Genomic DNA, 27,468 nt, shown 5'->3' on the forward strand with positions numbered 1-27,468 from the left:
CAAGCCCCGAAAATATGACTAAGTGAATACTGGTCTGGGTCGCATCCCAAACCGTTAGCGGGAAACACCGCCAAACCCGCCCAAAACGACACTTGGTCTCGCCAAGACCTTCATAGGTCTCGCCTGCCCGGCGGCCGGGAATTCCCGCCCGAGGTCAATGGAAATGGTCCGCGTTCCGTCCGTGACGATCTTGCGACGGGCGCGGCCGAAGAATCCAGCCCTTAAGTCATTTTGTGGGTGCATTGTGCCCCCCCCTCCCCCGTGTGTGAGCTTTACAGAATACACAACATACTGTCAAACAAGTTACTTTTTAAACTTTACGATCTTTAATTTAGAAGGCCACATAAAATGTCCCATAATTGTTTCTTAAACAAACCGAGACAGCATTTCATTAAAAAAAAATTGACATCCATCTTTTTAAGCAAGATGTTAAATTATGGTAAAATACACTTCATTATAAATATCCCAAGCAAATCCATTTCGCGCCCAATCAGATGCTTCACTCATCGCTCTCAAGGGTGTTGTCCTCAAAACTCACTCCAGTGGGAGCCATTGTTCTGGGTGGAGGAGGAAAGTGTCAGTTTGTATCTGGTGTCACAGGGAATACAACTTTCATGTGTACAAAGCACCATTGCAACAGTGACCAAACTCCAATAGTACTGGCTGTAAAGTACTTTGGGACATCTGGTGTCACAAAGGATGTCATATAAATGCCAGGGCAGGATATTTAGGCCCCTGTTGGTGGAAGGCCAGGTGGACACCATGCTGCCCTGGAGGCGGGATGATGGGGATGAGGACGTACCCACAAATTGGGGGCCAACTGATCCAGTTGAAGGCCTCCAAGTCCCCTGAGGTAAGGAGGGGGCTAGGTAACCTGGCAGAAATAGCCTCCTGATGACAGACCAGTTAAGTGATAAATGTAAACCTTTCAAGTTATAACCAAGTGGATTTTTACGCTAAAAGCAATGTTTCACACCTTCATTGAAATTAACTATCTTAGTAAACAGCTGGAAAGGAAAGGATGAGGTTCAGTTGAATTTGGTGACAATTCTAGGTGTGAAATTCTGCTAACACCAGGTAAATTAAAGAAAACTGGAGACTATCAGTCTACGACAAACGTAATTTAAAGCCAAAATCAAAGTCAAAATTTTGAACTGGGACACAATTGGAAAATAAAACTATAGAAATGACAGGAATTAAAAGTAACACCTCTTAAAACCAAAGCATTTTTGAATATCACAAAGGAAACAATGTAATCAGAGACCTGAGAGGTGAGGTCATGTCAAAATGAGTACTTAGTCGTGTTAGAAAAATTTAGATTAAAGGTACCTTTTACAATCAAAGTGAAATAAAAGTTACTTTACAATAAAGTCATAAAAGCGTAATAACTGTTAAAAAGAGAATATAAACCCAGAGACCAGGGCAAGGACTACCAGAACTCAGAGAGAGAAGAGAAGCAGAGAAGGAACGAGAGAAGCAAGCAGAGTCAGCTTATAGTCAGCTCGGTCTTGGGAAAGATAAGACATAGCAGCCGAGCTAAAACAGCTAATACATCTAAGGAAGACTAGAATTTAAAGTGGAGGCAGAGTCAGCTCAGAGATAGCCAGCAGAGCCATCTCTCACAGCTCGGTACATGGGAAAGATAGGACATAGCAACCGAACTCACCAGCGAATACAGCTCAAGAAGAACAGACTTTAAAGAAGATTGATTGTCAACTTGGGCCTGAAGGTCCCTTCAACCAACCAGAAGGAGCCAGAAGCAAGATCTTTTTACCTTTCTGTAAAGAAAGTGATTGCAGCTATTAAAAGAAAAAAAACAGGCCACCCGGTGGAAGGGGTCCCACTCGAGAATGGCGGTCCGGCAGCTGATGACATATTTAACTTCAAAGTTATAAAAGTTGGAGAGTGCGTGCCAAGTGCTTTCTCTCTCTCTCTGTCTGTCTTGCACCAGAATTGCAGACGGCTGCTTCTGCGTTGGAAAGTCTCCTATTAGTCCTCCAGCTCGGTAAGAACCCTTTGTGGAAATGCCTTTTTCCATTTACTAATGGAATGAGGCCTACACCACAAGTTGGCACTCATCATATTCGCCAAAGCCTATCAGAATATGGTAGCTTCATGGTTAACATACTGGACCAGCAACCCTGAGGCTGTGTTTCAGTCCCTCCCAGGCAAATTGTGAAACTGAATCCAAAATGAAGCCAGAAAACGGTGAGGAAAAACCCAACAAATTCAACTAATGCCCAACATAGAGAATGACACGCCACCTCTGTCCCACGCGATTCCAGGTCCACACCACGCAGTTGACTCTAAGTGCTCCCAGGGCAGCTAGCAATTGCCAATCAATACTGTTGTTGCCAGTGCTGTCTACGTAAGAACAAATACCTAATGCCCCTCAATGCTAGCCTAAAGATGCTCATGTCCTCAGCTGCCCAGGCACTAAGCCCTGGACTTTCCTCCTAAACTTCTCCATCTCTCCACAGCTCTCTCCTCCTGCACAACACCGTCTCTTTCACCAAGTTCACCCTAATTGGTATCTCTTTCATGCATGTTGGGGCTGACCTTTAATTACTAACACTCCTGCGCAGGAGATGTTGCATGTTTTAAAAGGTGCTGTATAAATGAAAGTTATTGTTGTATAATGCAGGGTTGCGGTCTGGACTGGAAAGGTGTCTTATTTTTGCATCAAACTGTACTATACCTTGGTGGGCACAAACATCTGCGTAAGGTCAGTAAGAAATGAAGTGTATGCCACCGGGACTTGACCTTGTCCACTTCAGTGTTTGGCCCATAGGCAGTACCAGCAAAGCCTGCCAGGCCATAAAGTATTGAAGGAAGCAGATTACCTCTTACTCCCTGGATTTATCAGGGACTCGCCAGCAGGTCTCTTCTTGGCCACTAGTGAAGATTCAGGTCCATTTCCCTTCCTCTTGGAATCATAGTCTACAACGAAAGGAATCACAGGATGTTTAAGTGGGAGGCCATTTTGCCTTTCATTCCTCTTTGACAGAGTTATCCACTGCTCTTCCCCATTGCCCTGCAATGGTTTCCTTCTGAAGTATTGATCCCATCCCATTTGAAAGGTTACCATCAAATCTTCTTCCATCTGCGCCCTCTCCGATAGCGCATGCTCATTATGCAAGCTTGGCGAGGAGCCCAAACCGCTTTACATACTCCGACACTGGCGACTCTAGCTCCCCACCCTGACCTGTGGAAACTGGTGTCAAACGAACTGAGAAAAACACCGCGTTTGATTCTCTTCCTGGGCTGGGTTGCTCGATCTCAGCTTGGACAACAACAAAGATCCTAATATCTAGTCCACTGGAGGTTAGCTGCAGGCTTTTATTTTTTAGTCACAATTAATTTATGAGGTATGGGCGTTACTGCCAAGGCCAGCTTGAATTGCCCATCCCTCAAATTGTGCTCAAGAAGGTGGCAGCGTGCCACTTTTGTGAACCGTGCAAAGGAACCACATTGCTGTGGGTCTGGAGTCGCATGTAGGCCAGACCTGGTAAGGATGGCAGATTTCCTTTCACTTTGACAAACCAGATTCCGCAACAGTCCAGTAGTTTTGTGGAAGCCATTACTGACACTAGAAACTGGGGCGCATGGTCTTAGAAAGTAGGGCTAGACCGTTCAGGAGAGATGTTAGGAAACATTTCTTCACTCAAAGGGTGGTAGACGTTTGGAACTCTCTCCACAAACAGCAGTTGGAACCCTAACCGTTATTAATTTTAAATCTGAGATAGTAAAACAGATTTGATTTGACTAAGTTCTGCTCGTAACTGAACCCCTGTAATCCAGGTTTCATTTTTGTAAACCTACGTTGCACTCCCTCCAAGGCCAAAATAACCTTCCAAAGTTGTGGTGCCCAGAACTGCTCACAGTGACTCCAATTGAGGTCTAAGCAGGGTTTGTACAGCTGCAGCATAACCCCTGTGTCTTTATGCTCCAATCCTCCAGATATAAAGGCTAACATTCAGTTAGCCTTTTTGATTATTTTCTGCACTTGTTCCTGGCATTTTAAAGGACCTATTCACTTGAACCCCCAAGTCTGTTTGGACATCCATTGTACCAAATATCTTTCCATATAGAAAGTACTCTGCTCTATTCTTTTTTGGGTCCAAAATGGATTACCTCACACTTGCTTAACTGAATTCCACCCGCCCATTCACCTAGTCTGCCAATACCCCCTTGCAATTTTATGCTATCATCTAGGCTGTCCACAATGCCGCCTAACTTTGTATCATCTGCAAGTTTGGATATATGTCAGTGATGCAGTATCAATTACCACAAAGAAGAGGAGATGCCGGCGTTGGACTGGGGTGAGCACAGTAAGAAGTCTTACAACACCAGGTTAAAGTCCAACAGGTTTGTTTCAAACACGAGCTTTCGGAGCACGGCTCCTTCTTCAGGTGAAGAAGGAGCCGTGCTCCGAAAGCTCGTGTTTGAAACAAACCTGTTGGACTTTAACCTGGTGTTGTAAGACTTCTTACAAAGAAGAGAGTAGTGGAATAATTGAGGCTTTATTGAGCAAAGATGTTGTGCCTCCTGTAGCTGCTACCAGATTGGCTGCAGCACCGGCGAGCACACACAGTTATACGCCGCCTAATGGGCGGAGCCAGCAGGCAGGGATTTACCCATGTACCTCTAGTATACAAGTCTTACCGTAATACATATAATACTGCTAGTGGTGACTACCACAGTCAGCACATTTGGATATTTAGTTGGACAACTAGTCTTACCTGCTAGAAACATTCTTTGTGTTCTCTGCATCGTCTTTTCAAGGTTTAAGGCGTTGCTTTCTTCAGCCGCTGCAGGGTGGGGGTGAAGATGTAGCACGGAGTTACGAGTTTAATTCTTCATCAGGGCACTGCTTCACAGTAACAAACATCCTTCACTATTCACACAACATGCCTCAGTTCTGATTACAAATCAGTCAGAGATGGGCTGGTAACAGAGTTAAAGGAGCTAGCTCATTATGGTGAAAGGTTAACACACCTGGTACTGCTCTGCCTTCCATCAGGGGTTAGCTGCGATTCGGCGGGGTAGCACTTTCGCCTCAGAGTTAGAAGGTCATGGACTCAAGGCCCCACCCAGAGACTGGAGCATGAAATCTTGGCCAACACTCCAATGTAGTGGAGGAACATAAGAAATAGAAGCAGGAGTAGACCATTCAGCCCCTCGAGCCTGCTCGGCCTCCGATTGATCATGGTTGATCTTCTGCCTCAACTTCACTTTGCCGCCCGCTCCTCATATCACACGATTCCCCGAGAGAGCAAAAAGCTAGCTGTCCAAGCCTTGATAATACTCTACCATGTAGCAGCAGCGTCTGTGGTGGCGAATTCCCCAGATTCACAAATCTCCGATTGAGGAAATTTCTCCTCATCTCAGTCCTAAATGATACAGATCCAGAATCTACAGAAACATCACTCCCCGAGGTGATTGGCATCATCTAGTTCATGGCACCGTCGCTAGGTTGAAAATGCAAGCAAGCTTTTTTATTTAAAAAAAAAAAGGTTCTAAAGATTTAAGACTTTGCTACTGACCAAACAAAACATCTCTCAACGCCCCCTCCCTCAAGCAAAACATCCCTGCAACACCCCCCCCAAGCAAAACATCCCTGCAACGCCCCCTCCCTCAAGCAAAACATCCCTGCAACACCCCCTCCCTCTAGCAAAACATCCCTGCAACACCCCCTCCCTCAAGCAAAACATCCCTGCAACTCCCCCTCCCCAGACCGCTCGCCTACATACCTTTCAGCTGGTTTTCTAAGTGATGTATTTGATCCACCAGGTGAAACATAACTGACTGGATCTCTGTCTTAGCTTCTGGAATGGGCAGTTTGTAGAGGTCAAAGGTTAGCCCCAGGTCATCTTGGCTGAATTTCAGTAGTGTTATGTTGTCCAGGACTGTGAGGCTCACAGCGGCCTTCTGGAAAGCAACTCTGTGGGGACAGCAGAGAGAGTGTGAGCAGCAATGTCGCTCTATCATAGCAAGTGCTCCATGTTCATTTTTCTCACCGACGTGTCTGACCCACTGCCCTCATCTTTCTTTTCCCGCATTGCATTCACTCCCTGGTTGACGAGATCTCCCAAATAAAATAGTGAGGCCAGAATGCTACAGCCACCTTGTATTGACTTTTCTCAGAACAGAAGGGATTTTTTTTTTAGCTCGTTACTCACTGATTAGATCGTAGATGAATAATTTAACCCCATTCACCAATTAGCTCATTTTAGTTCCGATTATGGTGACTCAAGTCAGTAGCTGAGTGACACAGATGTGCGGAACATAAGAACTGGAGTAGACCAGACGGTTCCCACAAACCTGCTCCGCCATTCAAAATGGCGGGCTTCAACTCCACCTTCCTACCCACTCCTCATATCCTTGGATTCCCAAGAGAAGCCAAACATCCGCTTACCTCAGCCTTGAATGTCATCAATGGCGGTACATACACAACCCTCTGGGTTAGAGAATTCTATAGATTCGCAACCACACGTAAAAAAAATTCTCCCAAACTCAGTCCCCCACCCCACCCGACGTCTATCCTCAGGTTGTGCCCCCTTGCTCTAGATTCCCCAGCCAGGGGGGAAACAATCACTCAGTGGCTCCCTTGTCAATACCTATCCGAATCCTTCAGTTAGATCACCGCTCATTCTTCTAAACTCCAGAGGATATAGACACAATTCACTCAGGTTGCGCAACTCTTTTATCTTGAGGAGCAGTCGAGAAGGAACCTTCGTTATATTATATTATATGTTAAGATCCTGGACCAGACCGAACATTTGTTAGGAAACCAGACAGGAACCCCAAACACTTTTGTTTTTAAATGTGTAAATCTGTGAGGAAACGATACTTTGCTCCAGGAGCAGTTCAGCTGGCAAACAAACAGACAAATGAAACAAACATAGGATTAAATTCACTAAGGTCACAGAAAATAGCTTTTCAATTAACAGTTAAATAATTCTTAACAGAAAACTACTAATTTATACCTTCTCTATCTCCAATTAAGCAAAGCCCATTACCAGGCAAAAGCCACTTATAAATAAAGTGAGCAAACACAGGGTTACTTGCTGTACTCTTTTTTTTTCATAGAATTTACAGTGCAGAGGGAGGCCATTCGGCCCATCGAGTCTGCACCGGCTCTTGGAAATAGCACCCTACCCAAGCCCATACCTCCACCCTATCCCCATAACCCAGTAACCCCACCTAAGACTAAGGGCAATTTGGACCCTAAGGGCAGTTTATCACGGCCAATCCACATAACCTGCACATCTTTGGATTGTGGGAGGAAACCGGAGCACCCGGAGGAAACCCACGGACACATGGGGAGAACGTGCAGACTCCACACAGACAGTGACCTAAGCCGGGATTCGAACCTGGGACCCTGGAGCTGTGAAGCATTTGTGCTATCCACAATGCTACCGTGCTGCCCTTGTTTGTGTGAATTTTGCCCCCTTGTATCGAGATTTCTTGGAAAGACTGCTTGGAGCGAGAGAAAGACCCTTGGGGGACTGCCTACAGATCCTTCTGTCAGATTCCTGCTTAACCGGACAGCATTTGGCAAAAACTGCTGCTCAGCTTAAAAACTCCTAGCAGACTGCCAAACCAAGATCAAACTGCAAAACTATAGACAGACCTGGCGGCAGGAAAAGTACATTGCAACAATCGGACAATTCCAGCCCTTAATCTTTTGTATTAATCTCAGCGTAGCACCCTATCAATCTCAGCGTAGCACCCTATCAAAGGTCTTTTAGAAATCCTAGTATACTACATCTACTTGCTCCCCTTTATCTACCCTACTAATTACCAAATTTGTCAAACAAGGTTTCCTTTTTGTAAAACCATGTTTTTTTTTTAAATTTAGAGTACCCCAATTAACTTTTTCCAATTAAGGGGCAATTTAGCGTGGCCAATCCACCTACCCTGCTCATCTTTGGGTTGTTGGGGCAAAATTAATGCAAACAAGGGCAGCACGGTAGCATAGTGGTTAGCACTGTTGCTTCACAGCGCCAGGGTCCCAGGTTCGATTCCCGGCTTGGGTCACTGTCTGCGCGGAGTCTGCACTTTCTCCCTGTGTCTGCGTGGGTTTCCTCCGGTTTCCTCCCATAGTCCAAAGATGTGCAGGGTTAGGTGGATTGGCCATGCTAAATTGCCCTTAGGTTAGGTGGGGTTACTGGGATAGGGTGGAGGTATGGGCTTAAGTAAGGGCCACTTTTCAAGAGCCGGTGCAGACTCGATGAGCTAAATGGCCTCCTTGTGCACTGTAAATTCAATAATTCTATGACTCCGCATGGAAAGTGACCCAGAGTGGAGATCGAACCTGGGACCTTGGTGCCTTGATGCAACAGTGCTAACCACTGCGCCACCGTGTTGCCCTGTAAATCTATGTTGACCTGCTCTAATCATACGATGCTTTTCCAAGTGCATTAAGGCTCGTTTAATATTAGTTCCCAGTACTTCCCGATAATTGCTGTGAGAAAGCATGATTTTGGTTAAATGCTCTGACAGCTGAGCCAATGGAGAGAATGATTGGCACGCGACTGTCGATCCCAGCTTCCCACAGAAATACAGCTTGATTTGCACACCTGGAATTGTGTGTGTTTATAGGGCAGAATTGGGCTTTGGCTGCTAAGACCTTCCTGTTAACTAGTTTGCCAGAACTCACTGAGCTACCTCAGGGAGATTAGCTGCCTCTATGAGGTGTTGCATATTATGATCCCAGACCAGGCCCCAAACAGTCGCTAGGATACTGGACCAAAACCCCAATATTTTAAGTTATTCATAAGACTGTGCGGAGAGGATGATCTTGCTCCAGGAGTGATTGCATGAAGAAATAGGTCATTGGTTTTAAAACAAACCTTTATCACGCCGACAATATTAAACTTTTAACTTCACACCCGAAAATAACAGATTACAATACACCTTAAGCATTACTACTCAATTTCCCATTAAACAACAAGAAACATGCATCTCTCAATCTATCTCACTGTGAGAGAATGATGGACTCAGCGTCAGGCAGATCAGAATTCAACTCCTCTCCCCAAAGTTTGTCCAAAGATCTGCCCCACTAAAGCTTTTTAAAATATCTCCTCTGCGTTCCTTGGTACCAACCAGCAATGGCCTCATCTCCCCAAGCTAAAAACAAATAATCTCTGCCGGCTGCAAACCACACGAACACCCCAGTGACTTTCCCAATCAAACCACAGTCCATTAGTTCAGACTGAAAACCACGGGCGGGATTCTCCGACCCCCCCCCCCCCCCCCCCCGGCCGGGTGGGAGAATTGCCGCAACGCCGGGACGCAATTCTCCCACCACTGTGAAAACGGCGGCGTCGCCGCAAAGGGCAGTAGTGGCGATTCTCCGGTGGGGCGGCGATTCTCCAGGCCGGATGGGCCGAAGTCCCGCCGGTGCGACCGGATGTCACGCTGGCGCCGTTCCAACATGCTATAAAACAGCGTCAGCCAGTCGCCAGGGGGAGGTGGGGGTGGGGGTGGCCCCACTCATCCGCTGCTGGGGGTGGGGGGACGTGGGGGTGGCGGTGGGGGGCGCAGAAGGCTGCGGGGGCCATGGCCTGCCATGACGGCAGACACGTGGACGTCCACCCAGCCCATCCCCCGCCGAGGCCCAGCCATCCTGACGTGTGTCAGCCCCCCCCACCCAAACCAGACCGGCAGCACCCATTGGCGGGTGGCTCCAGGGCAGCATACACGGCAGCCCCCCCATGAGGGCACTGGCAGGGGGCGCGGCCGACAGGTGCCAGGGCACCAAGGGTGTGGGGGTGGGGCGCCGGCTGGCAACCGGGCCTGCCATGCTGCCCATGGAGGGGGTATACCCTGTCTACTCCCATCCCCCACAGATCGTACAATGTTCAGCCATCTTCCAGCGTTGTTGGCTGCCGTGGCGGGGGCTGCTGCCCTGCATGAGGCCCAGTGGGAGCTGGAGCAAGGGCATGAGAGGGAGGTGGTGGAGCCAGCAGTACAGCAGCAGGCTGCAGTGGGGCACGTGCAAGGCGCCCAGGCCACAGTGCGTGGGGATGCCCAGGGGATCGAGGAGGAGGAGGAAGAGGGTATGCCATGGCCACAGAGGCGTCCGATGCAACACCGTGTGTACCGGCCCCGCATGTCCTTCGAGGACCTCCTGGACAGGACTTGCAGGAGGAGACTGTGGATGAGCCGCGGGACCGTCGCACACATCTGCCACCTGATGGCACACCTGGCATCATGCGGGACCGAGTGTGGACATGCCCTCCCGGTGGCCGTCAAAGTGACGGTCGCCCTCAACGTCTTTGCGACGGGGTTGTTCCAGTCGTCGAGTGGGGGCATCTCCCAGCCATCGGTGCACACGTGCATCCGGGCCATCACCGACGCCCTGTACTACATCGCAGACCGATACATACAGTTCCCTGTGGGCGGATCCAGCAGCTGGGGCACCGGCATCACCTGGCGCTGCCAGTCCTGGAGGCCCATGCTGGTATTGATCAGGGTCTGGACGCTCATGGCTATGGAGCTCAGGGAGTGCGCCATCCGTGTCTGGCTCTGTACAACGCCATCCATCACCCGGCCAATGGCGCTGACGCTGTCAGCGATTGTCTGCAGAGACTGGACCATGGCCTGCTGGGACTGGGCCATGGCCTGCTGGGACTGGGCCTTGGCCTGCTGGGACTGGGCCAGGTTGTTGAGCACCTCTGCGATGTTCAGCTGGCTCTGGCCCATGGCTTACTGTGCGACGGTAGCCCTGTCCCGGGACGCGGAGGCCGCGTGCCCGGATAGTCCCAGGCCTTACAGGCTCAGACCGATGCCAGATACTGTCGCCACCATTGTCTCCACCGCTGACGCCACTTGTGCGGTGTTGGCCTGTGTGGTACTCATGACCGGCACCATTTCCTGCTCCTGGACATGGATGCATTCCTGCAGTATCGTCTGTAGGTGCTGGAAACTGGCCGTCACCTTCTCACGCCCCTGGGTCCCCGACTGCATCGGGTCTACGGGTGGGCGGGGGGAACTCCAGGAACCCGGGACCCGTCCGGGCGACAGGTGTTTGACGGGGCTGGGCTGCCCTCCCACCGTCCGGCCCCTCGGCTGCTCCTACTTCCACCTGCTGTACCAGAGCGGCTGTGTGGTGCGCACCAGTTAGTGTCCCAGAAGCCTCATCACTAATGTGCCCAACCGAGGCGAGAGTCTTTACGGTGGCGGAGGTTGTAGGGGACAGCTGTGACGCAACCTGCCCTCCCCGTCGCTGCTAGAGTTCCTGTGGGCTGGCCGTCCAGGTGCTGGACGGTGTCCGCCGGGTGCTCCAGGTAGGTCACCGGGTGGCTCTTTGACACACAATACACCATCCTGGTTAGGCAGCTGCAGGGAAGGTGTGGCTCGTAGTGAGGGGGGGGGGGAGGACTAAGGAGGGTGGGGGGGGGAGGGGGAGGGCTAAGGGGAAGGGGGCCAGGCCGGGGGGGATCTCACTTGGTGGCGCCCCCGGTCCTCGTGTGCACCGTCTACGTCCAGTGCCCTCTGCTCGTGCACGGTCAGCTGGCGCAGGTCAGGTTCACCCCCTCCGGTTTGGGCTCGCTCCCATTGGTTATGGGCGCTCTTTTCCTTGGTGGGGGGGGGAGGGGGGGAATAACAGCATTGTTAGGCGGTCCACTGCATGCAGTTGGGTCTGTGTTGGCATGGGTGCACAGGGCACAGGGCCAGCGCGGCTTGTATGGGTGGCTGCAGCCATGTGCCTCACGGCTGTGGTTGTCCCATCCCCCTGGGGAGGGGGTGGGTGTTACACATGTGGGGGGTAGGAGGGTTGGTGCCATGGGCACATTGCTGGGTACTCATCCTGGCTGCCCTCAGTAGGTCTTTGAGCTTTTTGCGGCACTGCTCGCCAGTCCTGGGTGTCACCGCGGTGGCACTCACGACCGCGCCCACCTCCCTCCACACACGCTGGCCACGTTGGCTAGCACCCTCCGGCCAGGTCCGGGGTACAGATGCCCCCTCCTCTCCTCGAGGGCGTCCAGCAGCGTCTCCAGGTCGTGGTGTGTGAACAAGGGCGCTGCTCGGCATGGCGCCATGGTCCGCCGTCGGCGGCCTGTGCGGTCGTGCCACCTGTTGTTCGCCGCGGCGCCATATAAGTGGCGCCAGGTCTCCGACGCCGTGCCTTCACGCTTTCCGCCACGCCCCTGCTATCCCCCTTGTAGCCGGAGAATGCCGTCTCTGAACGTGTGCCGGCAGCGAGGTAAACCACGCCCGTTTTACCACCGGCGCCCGCACTCTGTTGCCGGAGCGGAGAATCGCGGCCCACATTCCTTCGTCAATTTCACCTTCTGGTAGCTAAAAACACCCAGATCCTGCAAAACAGAATGCCTTTTAAAAAAAAAGTGACAAACACACTCATCCCAGGCTTTTAACCTTTACATCCTCAAGTCTTCCGGTCTGCACATGCATTGTGTTTGGGACAATGGAACTGCACCTCATTTGTAAATTTTTCGAAGATTGGGGGAGACAAGGGAATAGAGAAAATCAGCAAAGAGGTGATTATGGGTCAGTGGCTTAACAGGTCGGATTACATTTCATTTTTCACCGAAATAACTTGCTGTGGGATTTGCTATATATTGTAAGAAGTTATCGACTATATGACAGTGTGTTGAAGTAGATGTTGCAGCCACCAATTTGATTCCCGCTTGATGGTTCTGTCAGAAAAAGATCTCAATGTCACAATAACCCCTCCTGCGTTTTTTTGGCTTTTCTGTTTGTCTCATCTGCTTTGCTTCGCTTTATTTTGATCTGACGCTGGCTCCTTTTCCTTGGCTTAGACACTTTCTACACTCAAGCGCCATCAGAGCTACGGTTGATTTGTGGTTAACCATGTGGCTGGAAGCAGCAGAAAAGCTTCGTGGAACAGCACAATGGCGCAGTTGTTAGCACTGCTGCCTCACAGCACGTTTTGATCCCGGCACCCGGTCATTGCCCATGTGGGTTTGCCCATTCTCCCCGTGTCTGCATGGCTCTTCCCCCCCCCCCCCCCCCCCCCCCCCCCCCCCCACAACTAAAGATGTGCAGGGTAGGTGGATTGGTCGCCCCAAATTGCTCCTTAATTGACAAAGAAATGAATTGGGTATTCTAAATGTATTTTGAAAAACTCCCGTGGGCCGCATTCTCATCTCGGAATTGAAGGGCTGCAGGTTTAAGGGTCTTCCCCAGGGGCATGAGCGCATTATCTAAGCGGACACTCCAGTGCCATACAGAGGGAGTGCTACACTGTCAGTGGTGAAATCTTTCAAATGAGGCGTCATATCAAATCTGCCCTCTCGGGTGGATGTAAAAGATCCCACTGCAGTATTCCGAGGAGCAGGGGAAGTCGTCCCCCGGTGTCCCGGCAAATATCTACCCCTCCATCAACATCACTGAAGCAGATTATCCGGTCATTATTGTTATGGTATGCAAACAGAGAACAGGACATGACCAATGAGCAGGCAGGACACTCGGGGTGGTATCTGACTATAAATGGCACGAGTCACTCACACGCCGCCTCTTTCCACTGATGAACATCTACAGAGTGAGTCAGGGTGTATGTACAGTATCACACCTCCAGCACGTGGCTAAGAGCTAGTCTGGTTCAGTCAGACAGAGTAACCACACTTAGGTTAGCAGAGGGTCGAACTCATAGAGAACTGTGCTAACTGGTTCAATAAATCAGATTGAACTAACTTCAAGGTCTGGAGTATCTTTAGGTTAAAGCTGCATCCAGTTGAAGCCTGTGTTATCCCATAGTACATAACAAATCAATTATCACATTTCTGTTTGTGCACAAATCTGCTGCTAAATTTCCTGTATTACAACAGGGACTAAACTTCAAAAAGTACTTAATTGGCTCGGAGGCATTTTGGGGTCATGTGAGGTAATGAAAGATGCCATATAAATACAAGTCTATTTTTTTTTTTCACTCTCCCCCTTGCGACCTTGGCCCAGCATCTCCAGGCACAGCACGGTTCAGAGACGGGATCCTTGTCACTGCTTCCTACTACCCGGGGTGCACTGACCCCGAATTCTCTGTGCTCACTTTTATAGCTAGAAATGGCTCTAACCACGAATCCGATTTGTGCCAGCTCCATAGCATCATGCTGCTGCTGCATATTCTCACTTGGTCAAGAATTGGCCCGGACAGTTTCCCTGGCAACTCTCAGGGCTCCAGTGCAGGCCACCACGTGCAAGATTCAGGAGAAGCCAGGGTGAAAGTCGGTGGTCTGTTCGAGGTGTCCAAAACGTGAAGAGGAAGGCTGCAGAGACATGGGGGCGCTGGGAAATTAAGAATGAACAAGCAGAATCGTAAAATTAGAGTTATCCATTCAGGATTGAAATCATGAGTGGTTCTTCATCGAGTGGTCGAGCGAGGGAACCGTGGTTTACTAAAGTAGTTGAAACACTTGTCAAGAGGAAGAAGGAGGCTTATGCAAAGATGAGACGTGAAGGTTCAGTTAGGGCACGCGAGTTACAAGTTAGCTAGGAAGGACCTAAAGAGAGAGTTAAGAAGAGCCAGGAGGGGACATGAGAAGTCTTTGGCAGGTAGGATCATGGACATGTCAGGAATAAAAGAATGACTAGGGTAAGAGTAGGGCCAGTCAAGGACAGTAGTAGGAAGTTGTGCGTGGAGTCTGAGGAGATAGGAGAGGTGCTAAATGAATATTTTTCATCAGTATTCACAGGAAAAAGACAATGTTGTCGAGGAGAATACAGAGATACAGGCTACTAGACTAGAAGGTTCATAAGGAGGAGGTGTTAGCAATTCTGGAAAGAGTGAAAATAGATAAGTCCCCTGAATCAGATGGGATTTATCCTAGGATTCTCTGGGAACTAGGGAGGAGATTGCTGAGCCTTTGACTTTGATCTTTAAGTCATCTTTGTCTACAGGAATAGTGGCAGACGACTGGAGGATAGAAAATGTTGTCCCCTTGTTCACGAAGGGGAGTAGAGACAACCCTGTTAACTATAGACCAGTGAGCCTTACTTCTGTTGTGGGCAAAGTCTTGGAAAGGTTTATAAGAGATAGGATGTATAATCATCTGGAAAGGAATAATTTGATTAGAGATAATCAACACAGTTTTGTGAAGGTTAGGTCGTGCCTCACAAACCTTATTGAGTTCTTTGAGAAGGTGACCAAACAGGTGGATGAGGGTAAAGCAGTTGATGTGGTGTATATGGATTTCAGTAAAGCATTTGATAAGGTTCCACACAGTAGGCTATTGCAGAAAATATGGAGGCATGGGATTCAGGGTGATTTAGCAGTTTGGATCAGAAATTGGCTAGCTGGAAGAAGACAAAGGGTGGTGGTTGATGGGAAATGTTCAGACTGGAGTCTAGTTACTAGTGGTGTATCACAAGGATCTGTTTTGGGGCCACTGCTGTTTGCCATTTTTATAAATGACCTGGAGGAGGGCGTAGAAGGATGGGTGAGTAAATTTGCAGATGACACTAAAGTCGGTGGAGTTATGGACAGTGCGGAAGGATGTTACAAGTTACAGAGGGACATAGATAAGCTGCAGAGCTGGGCTGAAAGGTGGCAAATGGAGTTTAATGCAGAAAAGTGTGAGGTGATTCATTTTGGAAGGAATAACAGGAAGACAGAGTACTGGGCTAATGGTAAGATTCTTGGTAGTGTGGATGAGCAGAGAGATCTCAGTGTCCATGTACATAGATCTCTGAAAGTTGCCAGCCAGGTTGAGAGGGTTGTTAAGAAGGCGTACGGTGTGTTAGCTTTTATTGGTAGAGGGATTGAGTTTCGGAGCCATGAGGTCATGTTGTAGCTGTACAAAACTCTGGTGCGGCCGCATTTGGAGTATTGCGTGCAATTCTGGTCGCCGCATTATAGGAAGGATGTGGAAGCATTGGAAAGGGTGCAGAGGAGATTTACCAGAATGTTGCCTGGTATGGAGGGAAGATCTTATGAGGGAAGGCTGAGGGACTTGAGGCAGTTTTCGTTAGAGAGAAGAAAGTTAAGAGGTGACTTAATTGAGGCATACAAGATGATCAGAGGATTAGATAGGATGGACAGTGAGATCCTTTTTCCTCGGATGGTGATGTCTAGCACGAGGGGACAGAGCTTTAAATTTAGGGGAGATAGATATAGGACAGATGTCAGAGGTAGGTTCTTTACTCAGTGAGTAGTAAAGGTATGGAATGCCCTGCCTGCAACAGTAGTGGACTCGCCAACACTAAGGGCATTCAAATAGTCATTGGATAGACATATGGATGATAAAGGAATAGTGTAGATGGGCTTTAAAGTGGTTTCACAGGTCGGCGCAACATCGAGGGCCGAAGGGCCTGTACTGCATTGTAACGTTCTATGTTCGCAAACTCAGAAATCTGGACCTCTCTCCCTCAAAAGGCTTCCGTAACTTTCAACACTGAGAAGGATCGATTTTTGTTGGTTAAGGGTATCGAGGGAATATGGAGTTGAGGAAAGGATGTGGAATTGACGTACAGTTCAGCCATAATCCAACTGAATATCACAGCGTGGCCAAAAGCAGCCAGTCCTGATCCTGTGTTCCTCAATCATCAGTAACTCTCCTGCGCCACACCACCCCCCCCTCCCCGCCCCCACGACCCAGGGAGTGGCAGATACACACCTGGTTCTAGAGTGGTATTCTTCAGCGGTTTTCACCCCATGTGCGGATTTCTGTCAAAGGAAAGTAAATATTGTTGCCTTAAGAAGCGCAGCGTTGGGCTTAATGACAGTACAGCAAAATGCCGATGAAATATGCTACTGGAGAGGGAGCCAGATTAAATTGTATGGAACAAATGTGGAAAAGCACTCACACAACCCTTAAACATCACCTGTATATAGAGGCTGGTTTAGCACAGTGGGCTAAATAGCTGGCTTGCAATGCCGAACAATGCCAGCAGCGCGGGTTCAATTCCCATACCAGCCTCCCCGAACAGGCGCCGGAATGTGGCGACTAGGGGCTTTTCACAGTAACTTCATTGAAGCCTACTTGTGACAATAAGCGAATATTATTATTATATATCAGGGGCATGGCAGGGATCATGGGGTCAGGATTGGCACCCTGTAACCCCATCTCATCTGGGCCAAGGGAAACAGCAGTAGACGGAACTGGGCAAAACTAATAGGATAATTTAACAGGAAAAAACAAGGTGCCAGCGGTCCTCTTTGTTGATCCGCATATTAAATTTTCACAGGGTTCTCAGGCTGTGCCACACTGCCGCACGGAGGCAGGGTGCAGAGGACAGGCTCGGAAACAGGAACAGGGACAGTCAGAAGAAGGGTCACATCGGGCCTCACACACCAACAATCTATGTCGACCCACCAGGCTCTATCTTAGGGTCACAAATAGCGATGTAATCATTGTTAAGCCAATGTGCTGCTGAATTTGACGATGACGTGAAACTGCAATTTAAACACATCTCTTGTCCTTCAACTAAATACCAAACGGCATCGATCATGGGCTGGGGTGGCACAGTGGTTAGCACTGCTGCCTCACAGCGCCAGGGTCCCGGGTTTGATTCTGGCCTCGGGTGACTGTGCGGAGTTTGCACATTCTCCCCGTGTCTGCGCGGGTTTCCTCCGGGTGCTCCATTTTCCTCCCACTGTCCAAAGATGTGTAGGTTAGGTGGATTCATGGAGTTTTGAGGGAGTGGGCCTATTTAGGGTGATCTTTCCGAGGGTCTGTGCAGACTCGATGGGCAAATGGCCTCCTTCTGTAGTGTAGGGATTCTATGGCGAGTTGCTGTTTTATAACAATCGGGGTGTTATCAGCAAAACATGATGAGTGCAGTGTGCCAAGGAAAGTGTCCTCAGAAGCAACTGGGACAATGACTGGAAACACAGGAGTTTGTGGAGCGACTCCGGAAACCTGCCTGATGGGGCCATCTGGTGGTCAGCGCCTGGAGCTACACTGACAATTTACACAGCCCCGGTTAATAAGGAAACAGTGGCGCAAAAGAACGAGCAAAAATCTCGTCAACAGAAACTAAGGTTTGTGGATAGGAACTGCACACTTTGTGCAAGGTTTTAGGTAGCATATAATTATAAAAAAAGAGATGACCAATTGGCAGCAACAGAGTAGAGCACCTGTGCAATGATTCTGTCAAAGTCCTCCAACTTAACGAAACTGAGCTCTGCAACTCACATGTTCCTCCAGCTTTTGTGCACTAAAACCCGTACTCCAAACATCCACAACATTTGTAACACTGCAAAGGAAAGGGAGATAGCAGCTGTCAGGACTTCATTTTCAAAATCAAATATGCAAGAATGAAATGGGAAGCTAAACTTGGAGGCATAATGTAGCATAACAGGGTTTTTTCAACTCAGGCTTCAGCTCAGGGGCTACTGGGCTAAAAGCCCAAAACAGCTGTGAAGGTTCAAAGAGCGTGTGCCTGAGCTGAGTTAATGCCGCGTGGCTCAGTTGGGAGCACAGTTGCTTCTGAGTTAGAACCTGGAGCTGAGATGCAAACACGTAACCCAGGTTGGCAACCCGCTGCGATACTGAGAAGGTGTTGCTAGATAGAGATGCCAATTTTGAAAGTGATTATCCCCCGCCCATCCTCCCCCCCCCCCCCCCATCCTCCCCCCCCCCCCCCCCATCCTCCCCCCCCCCCCCCCCCCCATCCTCCCCCCCCCCCCCCCCCATCCTCTCCCTCCCCCCCCCATCCTCTCCCTCCCCCCCCCATCCTCTCCCTCCCCCCCCCCATCCCTCCCCCCCCCCCATCCTCTCCCTCCCCCCCCCCCATCCTCTCCCTCCCCCCCCCCATCCTCTCCCTCCCCCCCCCCCATCCTCTCCCCCCCCCCCCCATTAGCCTCTTCCATCATAGGGAAAATAAAGCAGAGCACCTGGATCAGTTCAAGGTAATCAGGGAGAGTTAACATGAGAGTTAACATGGGGGCAGCACGGTAGCATGGTGGTTAGCATAAATGCATCACAGCTCCAGGGTCCCAGGTTCGATTCCCGGCTGGGTCACTGTCTGTGCGGAGTCTGCACGTCCTCCCCGTGTGTGCGTGGGTTTCCTCCGGGTGCTCCGGTTTCCTCCCACAGTCCAAAGATGTGCGGGTTAGGTGGATTGGCCATGCTAAATTGCCCGTAGTGTCCTAAAAAGTAAGGTTATGGGGGGGTTGTTGGGTGACGGGTATAGGGTGGATACGTGGGTTTGAGTAGGGTGATCATGGCTCGGCAAAACATCGAGGGCCGAAGGGCCTGTTCTGTGCTGTCCTGTTCTATGTTGTATGGTTTTGTAAAAGGTAAATCACGTTTAACCAAATTATCTTTGAGAAAATACCATGTGCTGGCAATAAAATACCATACTTAGATTTCCAGAAGATATTTGATAAGGTGCCACATGAAAGGTTATTACGGAAAATAATAGCTCATGGTGTAGGGGGTAACATTTTGGCATCAATAGACAATTGGCTGGATAACGGAAAGCAGAGAGTAGGTATAAATGTTTTATTTTCAGGTTGGCAGAATGTAACGAATGGTGTGCCACAGGGATCAGTGTCGGGACCTCAGCTTGTGATAATTTATATAAATGACTTAGTTGAAGGGATTGAAGGGCTGGTTTTCAAATTTGCTGATGTGTAGGTAGGAAAGTAAGTTGTGAAGAGGGCATAAGGAGGCAACAACAATATATAGATAGGTTAAGCAAGGGGGCAAAGATCTGGCAAATGGCATATAGGGAAATGTGAAATTGTCCGTTTTGGCAGGGACGATTAAACAAGGCATATTACCTAAATGCTGAGATATTGCACAGCTCGGAGGTACGGAGGGGATTGGTGTTTTCATTCATGATTTACCTAAGGCGAGAATGCAGGTGCAGCAAGTAATTTGGAACACTGATAGAATGTTCTTGTTTCTGGCGAGGGGAATTGAATACAAAAAGTAGGGAGGTTATGCTCCAGTTTTGCAGGGCAATAAGTGAGGCCACATTTGGAGTACTGTGTACAGTGCTGGTCACCTTATACAAGAATGTAAATGCTTTGGAAGCAGTTCCGAGGTTTACCAGGCTAATACCTGGGATAGGCAGGTTGCCTCATGAGGAAAGGTTGGACAGGCTAGATTTGTATCAACTGGAGTTTAGAAGAGTAAGAGGCGACTTGATTGCAAACAACATCCTGAGGGGCCTTGACTGGGTGGTTGTGGAGAGGATGGTTGCTCTCATGGGAGAATCTAGAACTAGGGGTCGCTGTCTAAAAATAAGGGGTCGCCCATTTAAAACAGAGATGAGGTGAAATCTGATGGGAGTCTTTGGGACTCCCATCCTGAAAAAGTGGTGAGAGCAGAATCTTGGCAGAGAGCCCTGAAAAAGCTTACAGGGGGTGGGGTTTGAAAGTCTGTCAACCTCTATGGGGGGGGGGGGGGCTTCTTAAAATGGAAAAGTCTTTGTAAGAATGCCAAGTTGATAGGGGCCCGGTGAGCACTGCATTAATCTTCTTAGGTAGTCCTCGCGAATGTGCCTATGTTTGCACAGCACTCGGAATGTACGCCCAATCTTTGCAGGTGGCTCATGCATAAATACTTAGACCTGCCTCCCACACAGAACATGAGAATCATTGGTGTTCTCCTGCAGCTGACCCCCCCGCCTCCCCCTAGCATGCAGCTAATAATCAAAATGCTGAATTGCCTTGTCTAGAAAATATCCCAAGCCTACATGTTTCTTCAGACCTGAGAATGTTACAGGAGCGCCCTTGTGAAAACTGCGCGTGATGCGGCAACTCCCGACATATAACAATTTCACTTAAACCAGAAACTTTGACGCAAATCATTTTGAGCATTGCTGCTACATAATTCTTTGTAGTTAGTAATCTCAAAACCAATAATAACAATACCACCTGTCCAGACTTAGATGGGGTAATCTGATTTTCCAGTGATGAAGTCCAAAGGTTTCTACAATGATAACTGGACACCAGAGAGTTCAATTTGTACATGAATCCATTTCTGGGTCACTTTTCTTTTGTACATTCGTTATTGGTGAGCTACTGAGGTTGCTGGCTATTATCATGGAACTGTACTACAGGAGGTGGCCATTTTGCCCAATAAGTTTTTACCAGCTCTCTTTTGCGAGAGCTATTCAGTTACTCCCACTCCTGCACTTTCCCCATAGCCTTGCAAATATTTCCTGTTGATGTTTTTATCTAATGTCCTTTTGAAAGTTATTATTGAACCTGCTTCCACCACCCTTTCTAACATTGCATGGTAACTGGCTGTACTAAAAATATTTTCTCATCTCGTTCTGCTTTTTCTGTCAATTACCTTAAATCTGTGTCTTGAAATGAAATGAAAAAGAAAATTGCTTAGTGTCATAAGTAGGCTTCAAATGAAATTACTGTGAAAAGCCCCTAGCCGCCACATTCCGGCGCCTGGTCGGGGAGGCTGGTACGGGTCTTCCAGTTGTTGCCACTGGAAACAGTTTTCTCCTTGTTTATTCAACAGAAACCGTTCATAATTTTGAACAATTCTCCCCTTAGTCTGCTCTGCTCCAAAGAGTTTCTCTGGTCATTTTTTGTAACTGCAATCTTTCAACCCTGGTAACATAATAAATCTCCTCTGCACCGTCTCAGAGGCCTTGACATCCTTGCTAAAGATGTCCTGGCCAGGATTGACCACAATACTCCAGCCCGGGCCGGGATTGACCGCAGGACACCAGCCGGGGCAGGAGCAGTGTTTCAGAAGGGCGCAGCATAGGTTCCTTGCTGTTGTAGTCCATACCACTATTGATGAAGCCAAGCCTGTTTAGCAGTCTCTACATGCTCTGCCACCGTCAAAGACGTACGGAAGTACACCCAGGGGTCTTTGTTCCTGAGATGCTTTCGCACAGTGCCATTTATTTTAAATGGCTTCTCCTCATCCTTTCTGCCAAAATGAATCACTTCACGGTTTAAATTTCATTTGCCATGCGCCTGCCCATTTCACCAGTTCATCAATATCCTCCTGAAGTTTGTCCCTATCCTCTTCACTGATAATGACATTTTTGTATCGAAGTTTTGGGTTAATCAGGCTGCTGAGTAAAGTTTTGAAATCATTAAAGAATGATTCAATTCATTAAAGAAAACACTCCCGGAGCAAACAATTTTTTTCTTTAAGCATCTGGCTTTACGTTATAGCCGAGTTGTACCAGGCATGGCGTCAAACTCAAGCTGTGTTTGGCGGCTTCACCAGAGGGTCCATCCTTCTGTACTCGGAGCAGGATCTGGCCCCAGAATTCTACTGTACCTTCCCACCGATCGCCAGCATAATAGGACATGCAAATGTCTCCATAACTAGGCCCTAGAATCCACCAGTAGCCGCCTAATTCTTTGTCTGAAATTGTTGTCCTCTCTCCCTCATGGCTTACCACAGATTGAAGCTCCGAGTCCCAGGATGGGTGTAGCAAAGGTACCTCTGATGGCTTTCAGGAAGGGTGTGGATGTGCAGAGACCCGATGGAGGGCAGTCGATGCTCTGCTTCCATCTTCCAGAGCGGTTATTTCTTGTGGGAAAAAAAATGCACATTTGCTAAAACACTTACAGCATCGTCACATACAAACACAGAGTTGGCACTGTAAAGTACAATACCAAAGCAATGCAGATCATAACAATTCTTACTACATGAAATGAAATGAAAATCGCTTATTGTCATGAGTAAGCTTCAATGAAGTTACTGTGAAAAGCCCCTAGTCGCCACATTCTGGCGCCTGTTCGGGGAGGCTGATACGGGAATTGAACCGTGTTGCTGGCCTGCCTTAAAAGCCAGCGATTTAGCCCAGTGTGCTAAATCAGCCCCTAATAATAATCACTTATTGTCACAAGTAGGTTTCAATGAAGTTACTGTGAAAAGCTCCTAGTCGCCACATTCCGGCACCTGTTCGGGGAGGCCAGTACAGGAATTGAACCCGCGCTGCTGGCATTGTTCTGCATTACAAGCCAGCTGTTTAGCCCACTGTGCTAAACCAGCACATGGTGCAACAATAAATCTAAAGTAGATAATATTATGTACTAAAAGACCAAACATGTATCATGAATACTAACATGATACATCCCGTGGTGCACAATATATATTAAAATGCATGACGTATTGTGATTGCATTAAGGACAAATAATACCAAAGACAACATTAATTCTCACGTGGTGAATTTGGGTTAATGAGGGGCAGATAGCGTGGATTTGTTAGCAGCAAATCATGACTGACTAGCTTGATTGAATTCTTCGATGAAGTGGCAGACAGAGAGGATTGACAAAGGTAAATATGGATCTTGAAAAGGCATTTGTTAATGCAAAACCTGGCAATGCAGTAAATAAAAGTAAAGTCTCCATAGTCCCAGGTGACCATAGGCTGCTTTCCCCTTGGAGAAGGGGGAGCTGACTGGTGGTGATTTAACCTGAGGATCACTCACACCTCAGGCGAGGGGCGGGGTTTAGAAGGCAGGGCCTTCATGAACACCTCAGTCAGTTTGGAAATTGAACCCACGCTGCTGGCCTCAGCTCTGCATCACGAACCAGCTGTCCAGCCGAACGGACAGCAACAGACTACAGGGGGACAGAAGACAGACTGGGGAAACGGGCAGACATGCGACGTTTGCATTTTAACGCGGGTAAATGTGAAAGACGCACATCGGGAGGAACAACATGGGAGGGGCAGTACAACCTCAATAATACTATCTTAAAAAGTGGAGCAAAACAGAGGGATGTGGAGACTGATGTTCACAAATCCTCGGAAGTGGCAGGACCATCCAGTTAAGAAACCATATGCCACACTCGGCTTTGTAACCAGGGGCACCAAGTGCAAAAGTCATGCTAAATATTTACAAATCACTGGGGTATTATGTGCAATTCAGGGTACCATGTTTCAGGAAGCAAGTCAAGGCTTTGAAACGGGTACAAGGGAGATTTACCAGGATGATCGCAGGGAGAAGCAAATTTAGTTATTGAAGAGAGATTGGAGAAGCTGGGATTGTTCTCCATCGAGTGAAGGAGGTGAGTGGTGCCAAACTATGAAGAGCGTTGAGGAAGAATGTTGGGGGAAACTCTTTCCTCTGGAAAGTGGTTGGTAATCAGAGGCCACGGGATTGATAATAAAATGCCAAAGGAACTACAGGGGAAGCCAAAGGGTTGTCACACTGCAGACGGAGGCCATTTGGCCCATCTTGCACCAACACTCTGCATGAGAAACTCACCAAGTACCATTTTCCCCGCTTTCGCCCATAACCCTGCCCACTCTCCCTTTTCAGATAACAGTCTAATTCCCTTTTGAAAGCTTCAATTGGACCTGCCTCCATCATGTTCTCAGGCGGTGCATTCCAAACCCGAACTACACGATGCGTGAAAAACATTTCCCTCACATCGCTTTTGCTTCTTTTGCCAATTACTTTCAATCTGTGCCCCCCTCATTCTCAATCCTTTCTCAAACGGGAACAGCTTCTCCCCATCTACTCTGTCTAAACCCCTCATGATTTTGAACATCTCCATCAAATCTCCTCCGGCCTTCTTGTCTCCAGGGAAAACTGTCCCAACTTATCGAATTTACCTGCCTCGCAGAAGTCTCCTGCCACTGGAGCCATTCTCGTGAATCATTCCTCCTCTCTCTCCAATGCCTTCACATCCTTCCTAAAGTGCGGTCCCCTGAAACGGACACAGTTCCCCAGCTGACGCCAAACTAGTGCCTCAAACAAGTTCAACACAACCACCCTGCTCTTGTACACTGTGCCTCTGTTAATAAATATTAAAACAAGGAGAATTTTTTTTCCACAGAGTGTTGTTGAGATCTGGAACACGCTAACCGCGAGGGTGGTGTAGGTAGACTCCACAGTAACTTTCAAAGAGAAAACAGACATAAATTGAAGAGGACTAATTCTGGGGAGTCGGATTAATTGGATAGGTTCTTTCAAAGAGCCAGCACAGAGAAAATAGGCTGAATGGCCTCTATCCTTACTTCAGTATTCTATATGCACGGTCGAATCCATAGAATTCATACAGTGCAGGAGGAGGTCATTCGGCCCATCGAGTCTGCACCGACCCTCTGAAAGAGCCCTCTACCGAGGCCCGCTCCCCTGCCTATCCACCTAAACTGCACATCTTTGGACACAAAGGGGCAATTCAGCATAGTCAATTCCCCTAACCTGCACACCTTTGGACTGTGGGAGGAAACCGGAGCACCCGGCGAAACCCACGCAGCCACGGGGAGAACGTGCAAACTCCATCCAGTCTCCCGAGGCTGGAATTGAACCCGTATCCCTGGCACTCTGAGGCAGCAGTGCTAACCACTGTGCCACCATGCTGCCCTACCTTTTGCTTGGGTCCAGGCCAGACTCTATGGAGCTGGTACCCAACCTAACATTTGGAACATGAGGGGCAATTTGGCATGGCCAACCCACCTAACCTGCACACCTCTTGACTGTAGGAGGAAACCAGAGCACCGGGAGGAAACCCCCTCAGACACAGGGAGAGCAAATAAACTCCACAGTCACCCAAGGCTGGAATCGAACCCAGGTCTCTGGCACCGCGAGGCAGCAGTGCTAACCACTGTGCCGCCCCAGTATTGTATACTTAGACCAACTGAGCATAAGCAGTATAACGAAATACTATAACATATCAATCAGATCACCATAAACAGCATATTAAACAGTAAATACTGAAACATAAATACTGTAATGGAAGTACTGATGGTTAACACTGGTAAATATTGACAGCACATCTAGGAGAGCAAAATGCTGCAATACTGTGCAATTAAATATAACACACAGTTAACAACTTAACACGCCACGAATACAGGAAACATTGCAACACTTAATACTATATTGCAATATAAACAATACTGTATAAACACTACAGCATTCTGTAAACACCAAGAAACGCTGTTTGACTAAACACTGTAATGCAGTTAATATTGCAAGATAGATAGATCACCATTTTAACATAGTGAAAAAAATAAATGACTGGGTCTGCTCGTTCCCTGGACAATGACTGATGTTGAGATATTTTGGGTTTCGCGCGATGGTTAATAATCGGGTGTGTTTCACAATTGGAGAATGATTGTCCCCCTCCCCCAGTAACCTGGTTAACAGTGTGTGTGCCACAGGCACTGGGTTAGGGTAGCAGAGTGCGCTGGACACCAGCGCTTCCCCCTAACCTTACTGACACCGACCTCCTGTTGTGTGTACAAGGAGAGGGCTGGGCACCTCTCTGTCTCCCACACACCAACAAAACTGCACAAGAAAAACTCTCCCAGAAAAATTCGAGCATTTTTCTTGACAGCACCATCTAGTGTTGCAGGAGTACTGCGGGTGGGTGAATCTTCACCGTCGGTATTGTCAAGAGGATCGGGTACATTGTTGGAGAGCACAGGGACTGGAGCATCTAATCACATTCTCCTGCAGCCTGAGGGACCTTTTCCTCTGTTATAGTCATTCTCTGCAGGGGTGCAAATTGCTGTCGTTTCATATTCCTCTTTTTTTCAAGCAACCTTTTAAATTAGGCTAATTTAAAGAGTGCAGTGGGTCACTAATGTTTGCATTTTCATGGGGCTTTAACTCCTAATTTTGCTCTCAAAACACTTCAGATAGGGAGAATTGCAGTAAATATTTGTATATTTCGCTTCAACAGATGCAGGATGAACGGTTAAGCCATTTTAAGCCAGTCGCCAGAGGAGGGAAACTTAGAAGCTCATGAGCTTTAGAATCGGTGAATAGAATCATAAAATCCCTACAGTGCAGAATGAGGCCATTCGGCCCATTGAGTCTTCACTGACCAATTGAAAGATCACCCTACGCAGATCCCATCCTCGCCCTATCCCTTTGGGGAAATTATGCATAGCCAATCCGTCTAACCTGCACATCTTTGGACTGTGGGAGGACACTGGAGCACCTGGAGGAAACGCACACAGATACCGAGAGAATGTGCAAACTCCACGCAGAGAGTCACCTGAGGTCGGAATCGAACCCGGGGCCCTGGAGTTGTGAGGCAGCGGTGCTAACCACTCTATTGGAGTGCTGAGGACTGAAAACGTAAATGTGGGAGTGGGAACCAGTGGCACCCACGTGATGATGTAAAAGGAGTCACATGATTAGCAGTCTGAAGGGAGGTAGCCCATGCTACCTCTAGGGGTCGGTTTAGCTCAGTTGGCTCCAATGGCGTGGGGTCAATTCCTGTACCGGCTGAGGTTATTCATGAAGGCCCCGCATTCTCAACCTTACCCCTTGTCTGAGGTGTGGTGATCCTCAGGTTAAATCACCACCAGTCAGCTCTCCCCCTCAAAGGGGAAAGCAGCTTATGGCCATCTGGGACTATGGTGACTTAGCCCATGCTGTACAACTGTACAGTAGATAGTAACTGTTCAGACTATATGGCCGGATTCTCCGGCTGTTTGCAGGAGGCGGGACTCTCTGGTCCTGCCCACAGCTCACTCCTGCCTGTGAGTTTCCCAGTGGCATGAGGTGACATTAATGAGAAATCCCGTTGACAGGAAGAATCCTGACACCAGCGAATGGCATGCCATCTCCCGCCATCGG

At 48.5% G+C, this 27,468-nt stretch overlaps 1 protein-coding gene across 4 annotated transcripts; it reads right to left on the bottom strand.

The window, feature by feature from the left end:
* Nucleotides 1–303: 303 nt before the first annotated feature.
* On the bottom strand, nucleotides 304–26,181 carry paxx (PAXX non-homologous end joining factor). 4 transcript variants are annotated; one of them, XM_038782145.1, is made up of 8 exons: nucleotides 26,106–26,181; nucleotides 22,321–22,454; nucleotides 18,126–18,186; nucleotides 16,605–16,654; nucleotides 5,754–5,944; nucleotides 4,743–4,811; nucleotides 2,844–2,940; nucleotides 304–557 (listed from the first exon to the last, which is right to left on the bottom strand). In XM_038782145.1, the coding sequence occupies exons 2-8, from the start codon at nucleotides 22,434–22,436 to the stop codon at nucleotides 500–502; spliced, it is 642 nt and encodes a 213-aa protein (XP_038638073.1). In that variant the 5' UTR covers nucleotides 22,437–22,454; nucleotides 26,106–26,181; the 3' UTR covers nucleotides 304–499. The 4 variants fall into 4 exon arrangements, with proteins under 4 accessions (XP_038638073.1, XP_038638074.1, XP_038638075.1 ...); XM_038782146.1 differs by having other exon boundaries at nucleotides 26,091–26,178; XM_038782147.1 differs by lacking the exon at nucleotides 26,106–26,181 and adding an exon at nucleotides 25,884–26,084 and having other exon boundaries at nucleotides 22,321–22,460.
* Nucleotides 26,182–27,468: the final 1,287 nt, after the last annotated feature.

The sequence above is a fragment of the Scyliorhinus canicula genome, chromosome 21 (assembly GCF_902713615.1).
Source record: "Scyliorhinus canicula chromosome 21, sScyCan1.1, whole genome shotgun sequence".
Classification (NCBI taxonomy): Eukaryota; Metazoa; Chordata; class Chondrichthyes; order Carcharhiniformes; family Scyliorhinidae; genus Scyliorhinus; species Scyliorhinus canicula.

Coding starts and splice junctions, on each gene's coding strand:
- paxx (XM_038782145.1), bottom strand. CDS start 22,436: ATGGAAGCAGAGCATCGACTGCCCTCCATCGGGTCTCTGCACATCCAC. Junction 5,945..16,604: donor GAATACCACTCTAGAACCAG/GTGTGTATCTGC, acceptor CTGTCCCCACAG/AGTTGCTTTCCAGAAGGCCG. Junction 558..2,843: donor ATAAATCCAGGGAGTAAGAG/GTAATCTGCTTC, acceptor TCCTCCACCCAG/AACAATGGCTCCCACTGGAG.